Here is a 17,756-nt window from a genome sequence, read left to right as displayed (position 1 = left end):
CCTAATTACATCCATTAACTCATAAAAGGTGAAGGAATCTAGATCTACCTTCATTTCAACAGTAACCCCATCTTTGTATTCCCAATGGGCCCCTCTGACTAGCTTACCACCAACACGAGCTAACAAAGTACACCTCAAGTCAAGTCCTCCATTTCTATCTGCAACAAAAGAGTTGTATTAAAAAAAGCCTCACATTTGCATGGAAACCAAACAAATACTTAGGGAAATAAAAGGATGTCAAGTTAAAGTCAACAAAAACACCTCTAGTAGCTTTATAAAATGGAACATTTTCATGAAAACCATACAAACACTTTATTAATCAAAGGAATTAAACTTGAGACTTATAAAAACTCCATGGAAAGTAGGAAAGCATACAAACACTTATAAAATTTCGAATGTCAACTGAAACTTAAAAAAAAAAAGAAGCATGGAAAGCATACAAAGAGGGACCACTCAATCTAGATTTTCGGGAAAGGGGCTCTACTATTTTACTAAAAACTTAAAAATTCCAACTTTTTTTTAATACCCCTAATGTCGTCAGATCTAATAATGTGAAAAAAAAGGAGAGACTTCAATGTATTAAAGAATCAGTGTAGTATTTTAATTTGTAGTTACTGATTAAAATAAAATTTCCCCAAAATTTCTACTTTTTAACTTTTCAAAAACTCCAATCGAAGTTTTAGGGTTCCTCCAATCGAAGTTTCAGTGTAGTATTTTACAGCCGTAAATCTCGTATTTCAGGGTATACAACATTAAAAAACTCCAATCGAAATTTTAGGGTTCCAAATCTCCCCCAAAACGTATGATTTTTTAGGGTTCAAAATCTCCCCCTCATGATGTTAATCATATCATCATGATTTCTCAATGCAACAAACCCATTGTTGATGTTAGGTAGTGTATAATACACACTAATGTTATCTTCTTGAACTGTATATCCTATCCCCCTAATTACATCCATTAACTCATAAAAGGTGAAGGAATCTAGATCTACCTTCATTTCAACAGTAACCCCATCTTTGTATTCCCAATGGGCCCCTTTGACTAGCTTACCACCAACACGAGCCAACAAAGTACACCTCAAGTCAAGTCCTCCATTTCTATCTGCAACAAAAGAGTTGTATTAAAAAAAGCCTCACATTTGCATGGAAACCAAACAAATACTTAGGGAAATAAAAGGATGTCAAGTTAAAGTCAACAAAAACACCTCTAGTAGCTTTATAAAATGGAACATTTTCATGAAAACCATACAAACACTTTATTAATCAGAGGAATTAAACTTGAGACTTATAAAAACTCCATGGAAAGTAGGAAAGCATACAAACACTTATAAAATTTCGAATGTCAACTGAAACTTAAAAAAAAAAAAAAGCATGGAAAGCATACAAAGAGGGACCACTCAATCTAGATTTTCGGGAAAGGGGCTCTACTATTTTACTAAAAACTTAAAAATTCCAACTTTTTTTTAATACCCCTAATGTCGTCAGATCTAATAATGTGAAAAAAAAGGAGAGACTTCAATGTATTAAAGAATCAGTGTAGTATTTTAATTTGTAGTTACTGATTAAAATAAAATTTCCCCAAAATTTCTACTTTTTAACTTTTCAAAAACTCCAATCGAAGTTTTAGGGTTCCTCCAATCAAAGTTTCAGTGTAGTATTTTACAGCCGTAAATCTCGTATTTCAGGGTATACAACATTAAAAAACTCCAATCGAAATTTTAGGGTTCCAAATCTCCCCCAAAACGTATGATTTTTTAGGGTTCAAAATCTCCCCCCCCACCCCCCCCACAAAAAAAAAAAAAAAACGTTTGATTTTATAGCCTAAAGTTATGGATGAGGAACTTACAACTTATGATGATTTTGAACGAGGAGATTAGAGTTTCCAATGCTTGAACTTGTATGGTCTGGAACTAGGTTTGGAACTGAGTGAACGAGAAAGACGAAATTCGGTTTAAGGTTTCGAATGTGAGTGATGGAGACGAGGATTAGGTTTTTGATGTTGGTTCGGTTCCATGTCGAGGAGAGAAAGAGAAGAGAGAGAGCGGGGGAAGAGGAGAGGAGGCGTGGTGTTATGTTCCAAATCCCAAACCCTACTTCTTTTTTTAACAGACGAAAAGAAAAAAGGGTAATTTTGTCCTTTCGTCTGTTTCCGTCCAATTTTTAAATGGAATTATGGGAAGGGGGTGTAGTTGATGAGTTTTGATAGTTAGGTGGGTCAGTTTGCCGAGTTTTGAAGATGGGGGGGTCATGTTGGAAAAAGTGATAGTTGGGGGGTGTCCTTGCAAATAACCCTTTGTCTCCTTGTGCGGGGTTATTTCCGTAAAAGTGACTCGTGGTGGGGGGGCTCCTTCCGCCCCAAAATTCTGCAACCGCTTTTCTCTCTCCTTCTTCCATCTACGAAACTGAGACAAATACAATCTGCCATTTCAAAGGGCATTTCATAACCCTAACTGAGACGTGATCTGAGATCAGTGATGAAATCCAAATTTTCCTCTCTCTCTCTCTCTCTCTCTCCATTTTTCTCTCCCAAAGACGTCATCGACGAAATCCCTGATCTCCACCGTGCCATGGTAGCCGTCGGCAAAATCGAACAATGTTAGCAGCTCCGGCAACAGGTATGTAGGTCACGCCTCTCTCTCTCTCTTTCTCTCTCTGAGTATTTTTTCAGTTACAGATATTAATCAACCTTTTCACAATCTTGTTGGGTTCATTTCAACTACAAAAAATTCCGATTGAAGGACAGACAAATTGTGAGCATACCCGTGTCTGAGCTTTGGTGCTTTCCGAATGGGTCCCTTTTTGTGCCCTTATTTTGGCGCATTATTGAGGGATGCATCTGAGATGCTCAGGCCTGTGGGTTGTACGGCGCAGGTGATGGACGGTTTGGGTAGCGTCTTCGTGTAATTTGCTTTTACTTCTTCTCCTTCCTTCTGTCGAACTCTCGATATGATATTGTTTCTCTTTTGCAGCACAAATTGGTTGGGTCTGTCTCTTGTTCTGGCTTCGGGAGCAGCGTAGATCGGTGAGTTTGTTTTTTGTTCAGGATTTGGGTTCTGTGGTGTAAGAATTTGTATTCACAGAATTATGGCTCTCCTATTTTGATGTTTGTTTCCGTGCTTCACGATGAGAATCTTTGAAGGTTTTTGAATTGTGATTTAGTTGGGTTCCACACGTTTGATTATGGTAGCCCTTTCTTGTCTTGTAGTAGAATGTTGGGTTCCGATTACAATGCAAAAAAAGGGGTATATAGGGTTGGAATATTATGCTAGGACGGTTAGTATCAAGATTTTAGCTGTTGGGATTCATATGGGTTTGCTTGAATCTGGTATGTCAGTTTCTAGCATTGCTAAGAAGGTTAAGGAATTTAAGGAAAAGTTATGAGGGCAAAATTGTGGTGTTGGGTGTGGATGATATGGATATATTTAGAGGTATCAGTTTGAAGTTTTGGACAATGGAAATTTGTTAGAAGAGCATGTAGAGGGGGAAGGTGGTTTTGGTTCAAATTGTTAATTCGGCTAAGAGCCGGGCCAAGGATATTCAGGAAGTTCAAAGATGGGATCAATAACTTTGCAAACGAGGTTAACTTGAAGTATGGTGGACTGGATTATGACTCTATTTTGCATGTTATTTTTCTTTTCGGTTTTGAATTTTGTGCTAATTAATTGGTTTGGTGGGATGGGTTTGTGTTGATATTGTAGAGAGAGAGAGAGAGAGAGAGAAGTCGATGTCTAAGATTCGGTTTGGTTTCTTTAGTTAGTGCATTAGGGTAGGATTTTTACCTTTTTCCTTAGCCGATTTCGGTTAGTGCATTAGGATAGGATTTTTACCATTTTTGGTAACCGATACAGAGGTATTATTTTGGTGAATAAAAGTGTTGTGTACATATGTTTCCATCTGACTTGAGGTTCATAATTTTCAAGTGAGAGAGAGATGAAGTCAGAGCATAAAGGTTTGATTTCTGCAATTTGTATTCCTAGATTCGTGTATAAATGTTTGCTTTCTATTGATTGGAGTGATGTATGCTTGTGTATTTATCTGTGTTGGGTTTAATGATCTTCAGTTGTTCTAAAACTCGGAAATACTTGGCGAGTACTCGCCGAGTACTCGGTGCCTAGCCAAGGAGAGTTAGGGCTACTCGGTGGGAATTACTCGGCCAGCCGATTACTCGGCATTACTCAGCGAGTAACCGGCGAGTAGTGATTGCTTGGTAAAACGAGATTACTCGGAAGTGGAGAGAAAATCGAAAAAAAACTGAAAAAATGGGGTAAAATTCATAATATGTTAAATTTGAAGGGTCGTTAGTGTAATTTCAGTATAGTTTTATACTTACCCTAATAGAGTAAACACACCAATCAAGCTACTGCTGCTGTTCGAAGCGACTGCTGCTGTTCATTTGGTTTGAACGTTGAACTTTGTAATTGACTATTAATTTCGTACTTGGTTTCAATTGGTTTGAACGTTAAACTTTGCAATGGACTAGTAATTTTGTACTTGGTTTGAACTATGAACATTGAACTTCTGATTATGCATTATGAATATCATTTGGGGACCATATAAAAAAATAATAATCCAAGTAATTTCTACTCGCCGAGTACTCGGCCTCCAAGGTACAAGGTGGCCGGCGAGCGAGTACCAAGTACCGAGTTTTAGAACATTTATTCTTTACCTATAGAGAGATGATGGATCAAGTCAATAAAGGCGTAGACTTTAGGAAAAAGTATTAAGTGAATGTGGAAACAAAATCATTTTTCCGCTTTAGTTTAGTTTAGTTTTGCTAAATCGTCGTTTTTTTCAGAGAGAATCTCTAGGTTGACAATCAGTCCCCAATTCCGCGTAAGTTTAAGTCTTATGTCTATGCTTCTATTCAAATTTATGGGAGACCAACTTTTTTTTTTTTTTTTTTTTTTGGGGGGGGGGGGGCTAGTGGTTTGATAAGGAAAAGAATTTCTGCTAACTTGAGTAAACATCACAACAAGGTAATAAGGATTTTAGGTCAAAAAACATCATAGCCATGAAAGCAATACCAAGTTACCATTTAATTAAGGCTTATTGGTTTTGCGATTAATTATCGGACTTAAGGGCTTAGAGACAGCAAATTTGAAACAGAAAGAAAAAGCAAAGATTGTTGCAAAAGGAAAGGAACAGGAAAGATAGCCTAAAAAAAGGGGAAAAAAAAAATAGGCAACATGAAACATGAAATTGTTCCTCATTTGCAATCATCATTCCTTTTTCTTTCCTTTTGCGGTGGTCTTTCTGGCGATTGATACGGTTTTGAAGTGTTGGATGATTAGCCAGATTTTTTCGTATGCATATGTTTTGGTCTAGGTTGGGTTCGATCGTCTTCAACCAGAGAGAGTGGGAGAGTCTCAAGTCAGTTCATAAAGGTTCGATTTTTGCGATTTTTATTCATAGATTTGTGTATAAATGTTTGATTTATGTCGATTGGAGTGATATATGTGTATGTATTCATCTGGGTTGGGTTTGATCATCTTTACCCAGAGATCATGTATAAAGGCAATAAAGGCGTCAACTTTAGTAAAAAGTACCAAAATGGAGGTGGAAACAAAGATCATTTTTCTACTGGAGTTGAGGTTGTGTTTCGTTTAGTCTTTGTTTTTTTAAGGAGAATCTCTATGTTGACAATCAGTCACAAATTCCGTGTGAGTTCAAATCTTATTCATCGTCTACGCTTCCATCTCCATCAATAGAAGACATGTCCCAAAAAAGTACCCATAATTTTATGGATGTTATGTATACCAACTATTCGTTTGAAATTTCCAAGCATATTGGAGTGTTGAATTTAAGGGGTTTCTTCTCCCTTATGGCAAAGTGACCACAAAGTTGACAATTTTATTTGCAATTTCTATTTGAGTTTGTGTTCGGGTTGAGCAGCCTCGATTCCTTTTCTCCAAATTCACAACAAATACTGATGTGTTCATGTTAGTCTTACCTTGTGATCGAATGAATCTACCATTTTAGATCAAATGATGTGGGTTTTAGTACCATTTGCTGCCCTACCAATCTAGGTCCAACTGAAAACTTCAATTGGGGATTTTGCAGCCCTACAAAACTTGAACTACATGTGTTAATGTTTCCCAATTATTAATCATTACAATTTCCATTGCTTTGATGTATTGCTTTAATTTAGAGAAGAGGACTCTGCTGAACTTGACCTGTTTGGAATTGTTGACTGTTCACCAATCAGGCATTGAAGATGTGATGCCTAAAGACCCTATGCCTAATAAATTATGACCAATCACCACCCATTGGAAGATTAGGTTGCCATCTTCAGAGTGTGGGTCCCTGACTTCCTATCCAATTACTCCTACTATTTTGCTGTTGTTCGTTACCTTGGTGGCTCGAACGACTACTAGATATTGCCTTGCTTTGTATTGACACTATATTCTCCAACTACTAGATATGTGACCTTAATCCATTGAAATTTTATAGTATTTTCCAAGTGCACTTAGATATGGGAATCTGAAGAATTTGAAATTATTTGTAGGTTGCTTCCAAGTTTCCAGTGGATCTCCAGGTCACTTTCAAATGGATGTCCTTCTTGCTTCACTTTACGAGGTACATAAAGTTTCAAGCCTTTCCATTTTCTTATTCATGTTTTAGGCTATAAGAGGAAGAGTAATGGGTATACCCGTTATCTAATGGAAATTACAAGCTATTCTATACCGTAACATACGATTTTATATGTTTGCAAAAATGTATTGGATTAGTTCCTGTCATTCCCCTTTTTGGTCCAAGGATCATTGTTTCAGCCGGAAGAACTAATTAAACCTGAAACTCTCGAAAGAGGAGTTGAAGAAGTGGAACAAGAAATAGTAGGTTGCTAGGAGAGTGGAGACGTAAAAACTGAGAGTTGTATTGCGTACATTAGGAGTTTGGATGAGATTTGACATTGGTTGTTCGTGGTCTTACATAGTGGCAGTAGGGAAAGTGGAATTTGGGAGCACATGGAGGATTTTGGTTGGAAATAAGTTGTGGCAAAAGGTTAGGGGCCTGTGTAAGTATATACATTGACAAAAGTATTCATTGTTTCTCCTAAAAAACAGAGTTAATTCGATTCGTGATGGTGGTAGAAAGTTTTTGGACAATCAAAGAGATGTTGAATGGGGAACTTACTCTGGCCTACTTTTAGGGAAGGCCAACAATTACATTTATCAGCTGAAAAGTAGTAGGTTGTTGGATAGATGTTAGAATGAATCACTATAAGAAGAATACCACACTACGGTGCAAATTCAGTGGGAATGAAGGGAAGGGAAGGGAAGGGAAGGGGAGTGTATGTAGGAGGGGAAGGGAATCTAATAGAATGCTTTTTGGATCAGAAAAGGAAAGCAAAAAGGGTGGAAAAAGGAAAGAAAGGGAGAGGAGTGATGCAAGGAATATGATGATAATTCGATGTCTCAAGACTCTCAACTAGAGAATGGAATTCACTTTTTGTTTGAGAAGTCGGGGAATAAATCATTTTACAAAATGCTAGGGTATAAGTGAATGCCCTTTTTAAAAAATTCTACGAAAGGCAGATTGACATGTAGTAAGGAGTGGGTACTAAAACATCATACGAGGATAATATAAAGAAAAGTGTGGAATTTAGTACGGTAAGATTTCAATTTGCATGTTATGGACTGGAAAAATTGAGTCATAATATGCCGGCTTAGTTATTCATGTGGCTTCAATGTGGTGATCTAGCCTCTGAAGTCTGAACGGTGTCTGCCAATAGGTTGAAGCCTTTTGGGTCTGTTATTGCCATTTGGCTTGACCATCATCTTTGCCGAGCCCAACCGATTTTCATCTTTTCAAGGAAGGAATTCGCCTGTTGTTGGAAGTAAAGATTAGATTAGATGTAGACTGAGTATTTTGGTCGTGCTAATTAATCATGACTATAGATTGTTGCAAAAAAAGGAGAGAGCATAAAGTTCTTTATCCTTCCCTTGGTTTGCCTTTCACGAGATAGAAGCTTATTGGATAAATGTTTAAGTTTTAAGTAGGCCCTCAACATAAGTAACTTTTTCTTTTTTCTTTTTCGCTTTTTCTTTTCCTTTTGTTAGGATTCAGCTAACTGCAGTGATGGAAAATGGATAATACGAATCAAGAAGACTATCTCTGGTCGCTCTTGGAAGATTTGGCAAGGGCAAATCATCTTGTAGTTTTGTTAGATGACAGAATGGATTCAATGTTTTTTGTCAATATTTTCCATTCCTTTAGGTAGACTGGGATGATACCTTAAGATATCTCCCACCTCAATGTCATATTAATTTGTGGATTTTTGTGGCGTTTGTCAATTCTGGGGATTTACAATATATATATATATATATATATATATATATATATATATATATATATATATATATATAGAGGAATTTTCAAGTGAGGGATTCCTCATTTTTTTTAAAATGAGGGACTTTCATTTTCCTATCAAATTTTGAAAATCCGAACCGTTCAATGTGTGCAGAACGTAATTTTAAGGGTCCCCGCGAGAAATCAGCAAAAAAAATGACCGGGAAGGGCATCATCCGAGTAGTTTTTTTTTGAATCGTTCAATGAAAACTGCTCGGATGAAGCCCTTGCCGGTCATTTTTTTTGCTGATTTTTCACGGGGACCCTTAAAATCACGTTTTGATAACTTTGAGCGGCTCGGATCATCGAAATTCAATCAGGAAGGGGAGTCCCGCATTTTAATAAAATGAGGGATCCCTCACCGGAACCTAACTCTATATATATATATATATATATATACACACAAATTATCAAGTGAGGTATCCCTCACTTTGTTAAAATGCGGGACTTTCATTTCCCGATCAAATTTTGAAAATCCGAACCGTTCAATGTGTGCAGAACGTGATTTTAAGGGTCCACGCGAGAAACCAGCGAAAAAAATGACCGGGAAGGGCTTCATCCGAGCAGTTTTTTTTGAACCGTTCAATGAAAACTGCTCGGATGAAGCCCTTTCCGGTCATTTTTTTTGCTGATTTGGTTCAAAAAAAACTGCTCGGATGAAGCCCTTCCCGGTCATTTTTTTTGCTGATTTCTCGCGGGGACCCTTAAAATCACGTTCTGATCACTTTGAGCGGCTCAGATCATCGAAATTCAATCGAGAAGGGGAGTCCCGCATTTTAAAAAAATGCGGAATCCCTCACCGGAACCCGACTGATAACACAGTCATTTTCAAATGAGGAGGTCCTAATTTGGACCTTACTTCCAGAATACATTTTTCAGGGCTTTGTTCCCTTGATTGGATAAAGTAGTGGAATTGATCCTAAACTCGAGGTTTATGATCTTTATTTCCCCCTAAGTAATGTGTTTCAATCCCCGTACTTGAGACACATAACGTTTGTTTTATGGGGGATGTTCCTGTAGGTTCTAGCATTGGTGGGAGACTAACATGATTATGGTGATGATATATGTGGCCCGGTACTACGCATTCGGTTCATTGAGGACATATTAAGCGTGTGAAATCACAATGCATCTGATCAACACATCAGTTTCTGCTTATGCTACTTGTGTTTTTCCCAAACTTTAACCTTAAATGGTAGTTAATTTGGGGAATAGGGAGAAAGACGGTGGAAAGATAGAGAGCTGAAACGATATTCTGTCCGTATCTAGAGTTTTCAAAATCCCAAATAAAAGGTAACCCAATGTGTAATTTCTTAGTAACCTTGTCCCTACTTAGCATACTTCTGTTTGGTGTTAGTCACGACTCATGACAAATATTTGAGCAGATGATCTGTTTACGTATGAGTTATTTTCTCCTTTTTTAGATTTAGTCCTTGTTCTTTGACATGGTAGCAAGTTGTTTTTCTCGACACATTTGAACAAATGCACACATGCATTTGCATTCTACTTGAAAAGCATAGTCTTCCATTATTTGGTTCTAACTTCTCGATTCTACAGTTGCCCTCACATGCGGCGGATCTAATTTCAATGGAACTTCAAATATCCCAAATGGTTTTTACCTGCATTTCTTTATTTTTCTGCTAAGATTGAGTCAAGTCTTTGTTTCCCCTTGGTCATTCCTTTTGCAGGTAAAAGAACACCTGAGCAACCCCTGAAGAAAGCGTGCAAAGAACTTTTCAAAATGGATAGCTCGTCAACTTCAATAGCACTTGAAGATGCTCACATGCAACTAACACCACAAGAAGAGCACCAGACTCTTGGGTAAAAAAAAAAAGAAGACGGATAGCCATGAAGAATCATCAACTTTTTGGGAAGAAGGGAAGCTTAGTACCAGACCGAAATGTTCAGCTTTTGGGAATGAACAATGATCTACTTGATCTTTCCTCTTATCTTTGTAATATTTTCCTTCCCTACCAAACTTAAATTTCTAATCTATGTAATTTTTAAATCGTACCAATGTTTGCAGGTCAATTTGCCCGGGAACTTAACTCTGCTTGTTCACCTCATCCAATAACTATATGTATTTGCAAATTTCCAAGGAACACTATAAATCTTTTTAATGCACTATGCATTTCAAATTTTAATCAACCATATTACCTTCAACATTATTCTAATTTTACTAACAAACAAAATATATATTTAAAATAATCAAATTGACGGGCATCATAATCGTGCATTGCACGTGGCATTATTACTAGTGTAAGACAAACAACTCATTTCTCTTAATTTTGTTGTCTAAATTGTAATTTTGGTATTTTTAGTATAAGTGGTTTCTCTCAATCTTGGGGGGGGGGGGGGGGGGAGGTCGGGATGGTTGATGGTGGTGGTTGCTATGGAGGTGGGCAGGTGATGGTGCTAGAGATGGTGGCGGTAGAGTGGATTTGTGGATCGGGTTTCTTGTCAAATTATATTGTATGTGTAGAAAACATATTTGTGTATATCAATCAACCAATAGCTTATGCAAATGTGTTTGATCTCCCAAATCCTCCAATATTTAATTCCTAGATTCACTTTTTTAAACAAGAAAAAATCCGCCATGTTACATGTGTCTCATCCAGAGACCAAATGGAAGAAAGGGGGAAAAAAAAAAAGCATGTCCGACTTCCACCGAAGGCCAGATGGGGGAAAAAACAAACTAAACCCATACGTCCTCCTCCACCCAAAAAGGCAAGATAAAAAAAAAAAGGTTACCCAAGCCACTAACCAAGGCTGTAAATGAAACGAGCAGCTCGCGAGCTCAGCTCGTTAAGGCTCAGCTCGGCTAGTTTACTGAGCTCGAGCTTGAGTTTTTGGCTCATTTACTAAACGAGCCGAGTGGAGCTCGGCTCACTTGACAAAAGCTCGACTCGTTAAGGGAGGCTTAACTTGATTAAAAAGGCATGTTTAGTAAATAACTAAGTTCGGCTCGTTAAGGCTCGAGCCGAGCTCGAGCTCGAGTTTTTGGCGCGTTTACTAAACGAGCCAAGCTCGAGCTCGCCGAAGCTCCGTTCGGCTCGGCTCGACTCGTGTACACCCCTACCAATAACTGAACTTATCCCCTCACCGAACCCACGTCAATAACTGACTTCTCCCCACTTTTTAACCCTCCTTATGCAACTCCACCCCACATTGCCATGCAACTCCTCCTCACTTTTCCTCTTCTTCCACTCTTTTAACTCTCACCATTTTTGTACTCATGAAAAACGAAAAGATGCCATCAATTTCTATGAAGCCAAAAGGGGAAGATTAATATAAATTTTTTGATAAGGTAAGTCCACCATGTAACACCTTGACTTTTAAAAAATACAAATACGACAATAAAAACGGAGTACTACTATTTGCACCGATTGTTACCGTAGGGAAACCGTACCGACGGCCACCGGACGGCCGATCCGAGCCGTCCAAAAACTTTTTAAAAAAAATCCAAGGGGCCCTTAGCGGGAATCAATGGCATCCGATGTGTGTAGGGTGCTTGATCTGAACACTCATATATAAACGAAAAAAGAGTGTTCAGATCAAACACCCTACACACATCGGATGCCATTGATTCCCGCGTACGCCCCCTCGGTTTTTTTTTTTTAAATTTTTGGACGGCTCGGATCGGCCGTCCGGTGGCCGGAGACGGCCACGCGTGGCCGTCGGTACGGTTTCCCTACGGAAACCATCGGTGCAAATAGCTTTTTCGATAAAAATGATACAAATAAAATAAGAAAAAGTTAACATTTAACATGCCGTTTACCGTTAAGATTTAGATAAAAAATATATATTTTTTGAGTATATTTTTTTAAGAGATTTTTAGATATCGTACCAACCTTGCTAACGATGCACCATAGCATTAGATTGTTGCACGAGTCACCACGAAACGTAGCGTTGTGGGGTTTTAAGAAGAATAATTTGAGAAAAAATATTCTAGGTATCCCTAGATTTTATCCTAAGCATCAAAAGAATATTCTCGGCATCAAACCCTAAATTTTATTATTGTAAGAATATTCTCGGCATCAAACCCCTATATTTTATTATTCTAGGAATATGCTTGGGTACAAAAGAATATCCTTAGAATTATTCCACATAAGGTTAATTAAGGAAGGAATATGCTTCGGTTATTCTCTTAACCCTTCTACTATAAATACCACACTCACATAAACACACACCTCACACAACACAACACACACACGGCACACACCACCACTAGCAAATAAATAGAAGGAAAAAGAGAGGGAAGGAGAGGGGGAAAAGAAATAGGGGAGAGAGGGAAAAAAAAAGAAAGAGGAAGGGAATTGCCAAGAGGACTAGTACGATTCAATAGATCTTACCATTAATTTCAGAATCAAAGAGGTGAGTTATGAATTATCTCTGTCACATGAATTTTTGTAAAGGTTATGTTTTTTGATTTTCCAAAGTACGGTTATTTAACATTTGAATTCTTTTGTAGCAAATATACCATGGAATTATAATATTTTGAACAGTTCATGGAAAAAGTATTATCGATACATCCGAACGATGTCCCTGGAATCTAAGGGACGTTAAAGATACTAGTCGGAATGGTGTTATAAGGGCAGAATGGAAAGGAGCACATCCGGGTGTCCGACTGAATTGATCAATTATCTGTATACGCATTGGGGGTCGCTCCCTCAGTACCGGCGGTAATCGTTGGATGGTATCATATTATTATGTTATGATATGTTATGATATATACAGAATTGTTTTGGTTACAACTTAAGTCATGAAAAGCTGAAGTTATGATTTTGGTTACAGTTCCAGCCATGAAAAAACTGAAGTTATGGTTCCTGTTTCTCTTTGATAAAAAGAATTTCATGGTAGCTCATGTAACTCCGATAGTTTATAATCTCACATGGCAGTGGCTTATGTTTGTTGAAAATTTTCCTTTTCAGGTAATCCGAAATAGTAGAAGGTCGGGCCGAGTATCTATACCGTTAAGCTTATGTCGCGGTTATTTAGTGGAAGGAAAAAGAAAAAATGTAGCTCATGTTTCCATTATTAAAAAGAAAATCTAGTGACTTTTATTTTATAGATCGCTTCCGCAAATGCTAAGTTTGTTTCTACTATCTTTAAAAAAAAAAGGCAATAGAGGCCTTTGGTGAGACGGACTCACTAGGCCGGTCATGATATTCAAATCCGCTGGATTTGGGTCGTGACAGAGTTTGTATCAGAGCTAGGTTAATTAATAGTAATAGGTAAATGTATATATATGGGAAATACTATTTTTAGTAGCTATTATAGCAGTAGATAATTTTTTGACGTAGAGTCTCCTCAGAATAAAAAATTGAAGGCTTGAATCTTAATTTGGAAAGTTAGTTAGTATAAATTGAGCAATTTAATTAGTTGCACTTAATGTTTAAGTAGAGTTTCTAGTTTCAAAAGTCTGATTCGATTTCTTTTCTAGTAACTGAAGAGTGCTATTTAGGAATTCTTGAACTTCTAGATACTGTTAAAATAAGTAGATATATAGAATAAAAAACAATCTAACTAAATAAATGACTGTTAGCAAGTTTTACTTAATTCATTAATTTTTCTTTTGGGTTAGTGTTAGGATTGGAAGTTTTTACTTTTAATAGTTGGGTTAATATTAGATCTACCTCACATGTGTCTGTTGTTACTAGTTTTTTTTTAGGAAAACGGTTGACATCGACGACACTTGAGAGAGATTATGGGATGCATTGATTTTTATTTATCACTAATCATGAGGACTAAACTTTTAAAATAAATTGTAGAGTAAGCCATGACAAATGTTGATCAACCCGAGACAGAAAATGCCCGTTTAGATCGCCTCGAGCGATTGATCATTGAGGTACTACAAAATCAGCGACAACAACAAGCCCCTCCACCTCCGCTAAATCAATCAATAGGAGGAGTTTCACGCCAATCACCCGAAGAACAGTCGACGGAGAATCCGAATCACAATCAGCAAAATGGATTCATCCTAGTCGCACTCGTGGAGGAGCTAAATATAAGAGAATCTTAAAATTGAAGCCGTCAACATTCGACGGTGGTATGGACCCTACTCGAGCCAACGGTTGGATAGAGTCCATCAAAAAGATTTTCAAGGTGAAGTGTTGTCGCGAGACCCAAAAGGTGGATTTAGCCAGTTACCAATTTGAGGGTGAAGCATACAGTTGGTGGATAATGAAAGATGAAGAGGAACCGAGAATGGTCTGGACTCGATTTTTAGTGGTGTTTCGAGAAAAGTATGTTCCGCAGTCACTGTAAGATGCCAAATGCACCGAGTTCCAACAACTCAAGCAGAAGGGCCAGAAAACCATGTCAGAATATGAAGCTGAATTTACTAATTTGGCTGAGTATGCTCCTCACATGGTAGCAACGGAGAATCGGAAAGCCCGCAAATTTGAGGATGGCTTGAAGCCTAAAATTCGAAAGGTGGTATGCCCGAGGAGGCTTCCCACCTATGCCACAAAGTTGTTGATCGGGCCCTATTAGTCGAACAAGAAAACGAGGAGTCCAAAAGGCTCTTCGAGAATCGAAAGCGTCAAAGGTTCAATAGTGGGAAGAAATCCGAAGGGGGAAGCTTTAAGAAACAAAATACTAGAAATGAAGTTGGGAAACCAAGCAACAACCAGCTGCCGCCATGTGCAACGTGCGGGAAACCCCACTTAGGCGTTTGTATGAAGGCAACAAGTGGATGTTTCAATTGTGGCAAAGTTGGACATCTAAAAAAGGATTGCCCAAATCTCAGGCCCGGAATAATAAATGTGCAAAACTCGGGACAGTCAATGGGGCAGAGGCAAAGACAAACAACTCCAGCACAACGAAACGATGGTAGACAAAGGCAAGGGAAGGCATTTGCTCTAATGCCAGGAGACCCACGAAACACTGAAGAAGTTGTAGCAGGTAATGTATCAATTTGTTTGATACTAGCCTATGCTCTAATTGACTTGGGTTCAACACACTCATTTATTTCACCACAACTCGCCACAAAGTTATTCAACATAGCAAAACCCCTCGGTTATGACTTGTTGGTGTCGCAGCCAATGAGTAGAGGTGTAGTTTGCACGACAATTTGTAAGAACTGTGATGTGCGTTTTGACAATATATGCTTGCATGCGAATCTGATACCTCTTGAGATAAATCATTTTGATGCAAATTTTGGCATGGATTGGCTCGCTGCCAACCACGCCACAATCAACTGTACTAACAAATGTGTCGAGTTCCGTAGTCCAGAACAAGAAAATATTCGATTTGTAGGAGTCGGAGTGTCCTCGCCTCCATACTTAGTATTCGCAACTCATGCTCAACGACTGCTAAGGAAAGGATGTCGGGGATTCTTCTGCAACGTCATATCAACCCCAACGAGCTAGGAAGTGGCAGATATTCTAGTAGTCCGAGAGTTTCCGAAAGTTTTTCCGGATGACTTACCAGGGACTCCAATAGACCGGGAGATCGAGTTCAAGATAGAGGTCATACCAGGTACCTAGCCAATATCGAAGGCCCCATACCATATGGCTCCAGCCAAGCTTAAAAAGTTAAAGACCCAACTGCAGGAACTATTGGATACAGGCCAAGTACATCGCCATGGGGAGCACCTGTGCTCTTCGTTAAAAAGAAGGATGGCACACTGAGGCTATGTATCGACTACATGGAGCTAAATAAGGTAACACTTGAGAACAAATATCCCTTACCAAGGATAGATGATTTGTTTGATCAATTACAAGGAGCTCGCGTGTTCTTGAAGATTGATTTACGTTCGGGGTACCATCAGCTAAACCTGAAAACAAACAACGTAGAGAATATGGCGTTCCGAACTTGATATGGACATTACGAGTTTCTGGTCATGCCCTTTGGGGTAACTAACGCACCAGCAGCTTTTATGGACCTGATGAACTGGGTATTTAAGCAATACCTGGATGAATTTGTAATAGTCTTCATCGATGATATCCTCATCTACTCCAAAAATGAAGAAGAACATGCGGACATTTACGAATCGTTCTACGAACACTGAAAGACCAAATGTTGTATGCCAAATTCAAGAAATGTGAATTTTGGTTGAATGAGGTGGTCTTCCTTGGACACGTCATCAGCGGTGAAGGAATTGTGGTGGATCCTCAGAAGCTGGAAGCAATAGTAAACTAGCCAAGACCGACTATAGTGACAGAAGTTTGTAGTTTTTTGGACTTGGCCGGATATTATTGAAGATTTGTTCAAGATTTTTCCAAAATTGCTGCTCCATTAACAGAGCTGAGTCGGACAGGGGAGCCTTTCGTGTGTTTGGAAAAGCATGAACAAAGTTTTCAGAAGCTAAAGTGGAGACTAACAACAGCACCCATTCTTACACTGCCAGAAGGAACCGAAGGATTTGCAACTACAGTGACGCATCCTGGCAAGGATTGGGATGCGTATTAATGCAACCTTAAAAGGTCATAGCCTAAGCTTCTCGACAATTAGCCTCACAAAAAGAACTACCCTACACACAACCTGGAGTTAGCTGCAATAATTTTTGCCTTGAAGATTTGGCGACATTACTTGTATGGAGTATCATGTGAAATTTATACAAATCATAAGAGTTTTAAATACATCTTTACGCAGAAAGAGTTGAATTTGAGACAGCACCGTTGGTTGGAATTGCTTAAAGACTACGATGTTGCCATCTAGTACCATCTAGTAAAAGCCAACTTTGTTGCAGATGCCTTGAGCCGTAAGACAACAGGAGCTTTAAACTACATTATCACAGGGCAACCACTTTTATTGGAAGAAATGGATCGAATGGGTCTCGAAATGGTAATTCAAAGATCCAATGCTATTTGTATGGCTATCATTGCCCTACCGGCAATATTTGAGGAAATAAAACTAAAGCAGAAAGACGATCCAAAGTTGCAGAAAATCTACGAACAACTTGAAGCAGCATCGCATCCAAGCTTCGAGATAGTAGATAATATGCCGAAATTTCAAAGTCGAATCTGTGTTCCTGATGTTTCAGATACTAAGCAACGGATTTTGGAAGAAAGTCATAACTCAAAGCTTTCCATCCATCCAGGAGACATGAAGATGTATCAGGATTTAAAAAAAGTCTTTTAGTGGATCGGCATGAAGATAGACGTTGCTGACTTTGTAAGTTGGTGCCTTTTGTGTCAACAGATTAAGGTTGTAAGCCAAAAGCTTGCAGGATTGTTGCAACCTTTGCCTATACCAAAATGGAACTAGGAGCACCTCATAATGGATTTTGTAGTTGGATTGCCCCGCTCACAGAATGGTAATAATTCAATCTGGGTGATCGTGGATCGACTTACGAAGATGGCACACTTCCTACTAGTATGGACAACTCATTCGGTGGATAAGTTGGCTACTCTTTATGTTCGAGAGATTGTTCGATTGCATGGAGTACCAGTCACTATAATTTCA

General features: G+C 38.4%; 2 protein-coding genes across 3 annotated transcripts; both read left to right on the top strand.

Annotated features, from left to right (window-relative positions):
- The first annotated feature begins 2,361 nt into the window (after positions 1-2,361).
- On the top strand, positions 2,362-10,469 carry LOC131298007 (uncharacterized). 2 transcript variants are annotated; one of them, XM_058323273.1, is made up of 7 exons: positions 2,362-2,614; positions 2,743-2,870; positions 2,969-3,021; positions 5,325-5,383; positions 6,505-6,584; positions 8,060-8,136; positions 10,034-10,469. In XM_058323273.1, the coding sequence occupies exons 2-7, from the start codon at positions 2,787-2,789 to the stop codon at positions 10,035-10,037; spliced, it is 357 nt and encodes a 118-aa protein (XP_058179256.1). In that variant the 5' UTR covers positions 2,362-2,614; positions 2,743-2,786; the 3' UTR covers positions 10,038-10,469. The 2 variants fall into 2 exon arrangements, with proteins under 2 accessions (XP_058179256.1, XP_058179248.1); XM_058323265.1 differs by having other exon boundaries at positions 2,738-2,870.
- Positions 10,470-14,785: 4,316 nt separating this feature from the next.
- On the top strand, positions 14,786-16,359 carry LOC131330350 (uncharacterized). The gene is made up of 3 exons (XM_058363901.1): positions 14,786-15,601; positions 15,719-15,827; positions 16,223-16,359. Exons 1-3 carry the CDS (start codon positions 14,786-14,788, stop codon positions 16,357-16,359), a joined length of 1,062 nt encoding a protein of 353 aa, XP_058219884.1.
- The last annotated feature ends 1,397 nt before the right edge of the window (positions 16,360-17,756 follow it).

Source organism: Rhododendron vialii, chromosome 1a (genome assembly GCF_030253575.1).
Source record: "Rhododendron vialii isolate Sample 1 chromosome 1a, ASM3025357v1".
NCBI lineage: Eukaryota > Viridiplantae > Streptophyta > Magnoliopsida > Ericales > Ericaceae > Rhododendron > Rhododendron vialii.
Note: the sequence above shows the minus strand (reverse complement) of the source record. Positions and strands in the feature narration are given on the sequence as shown.

Coding starts and splice junctions, on each gene's coding strand:
- LOC131330350 (XM_058363901.1), top strand. CDS start 14,786: ATGCCCGAGGAGGCTTCCCACCTATGCCACAAAGTTGTTGATCGGGCC. Junction 15,602..15,718: donor AACAAGAAAATATTCGATTT/GTAGGAGTCGGA, acceptor CCAACGAGCTAG/GAAGTGGCAGATATTCTAGT. Junction 15,828..16,222: donor CAAGATAGAGGTCATACCAG/GTACCTAGCCAA, acceptor ACGCACCAGCAG/CTTTTATGGACCTGATGAAC.
- LOC131298007 (XM_058323273.1), top strand. CDS start 2,787: ATGGGTCCCTTTTTGTGCCCTTATTTTGGCGCATTATTGAGGGATGCA. Junction 3,022..5,324: donor TTCGGGAGCAGCGTAGATCG/GTGAGTTTGTTT, acceptor GTTTTGGTCTAG/GTTGGGTTCGATCGTCTTCA. Junction 5,384..6,504: donor TCTCAAGTCAGTTCATAAAG/GTTCGATTTTTG, acceptor AATTATTTGTAG/GTTGCTTCCAAGTTTCCAGT.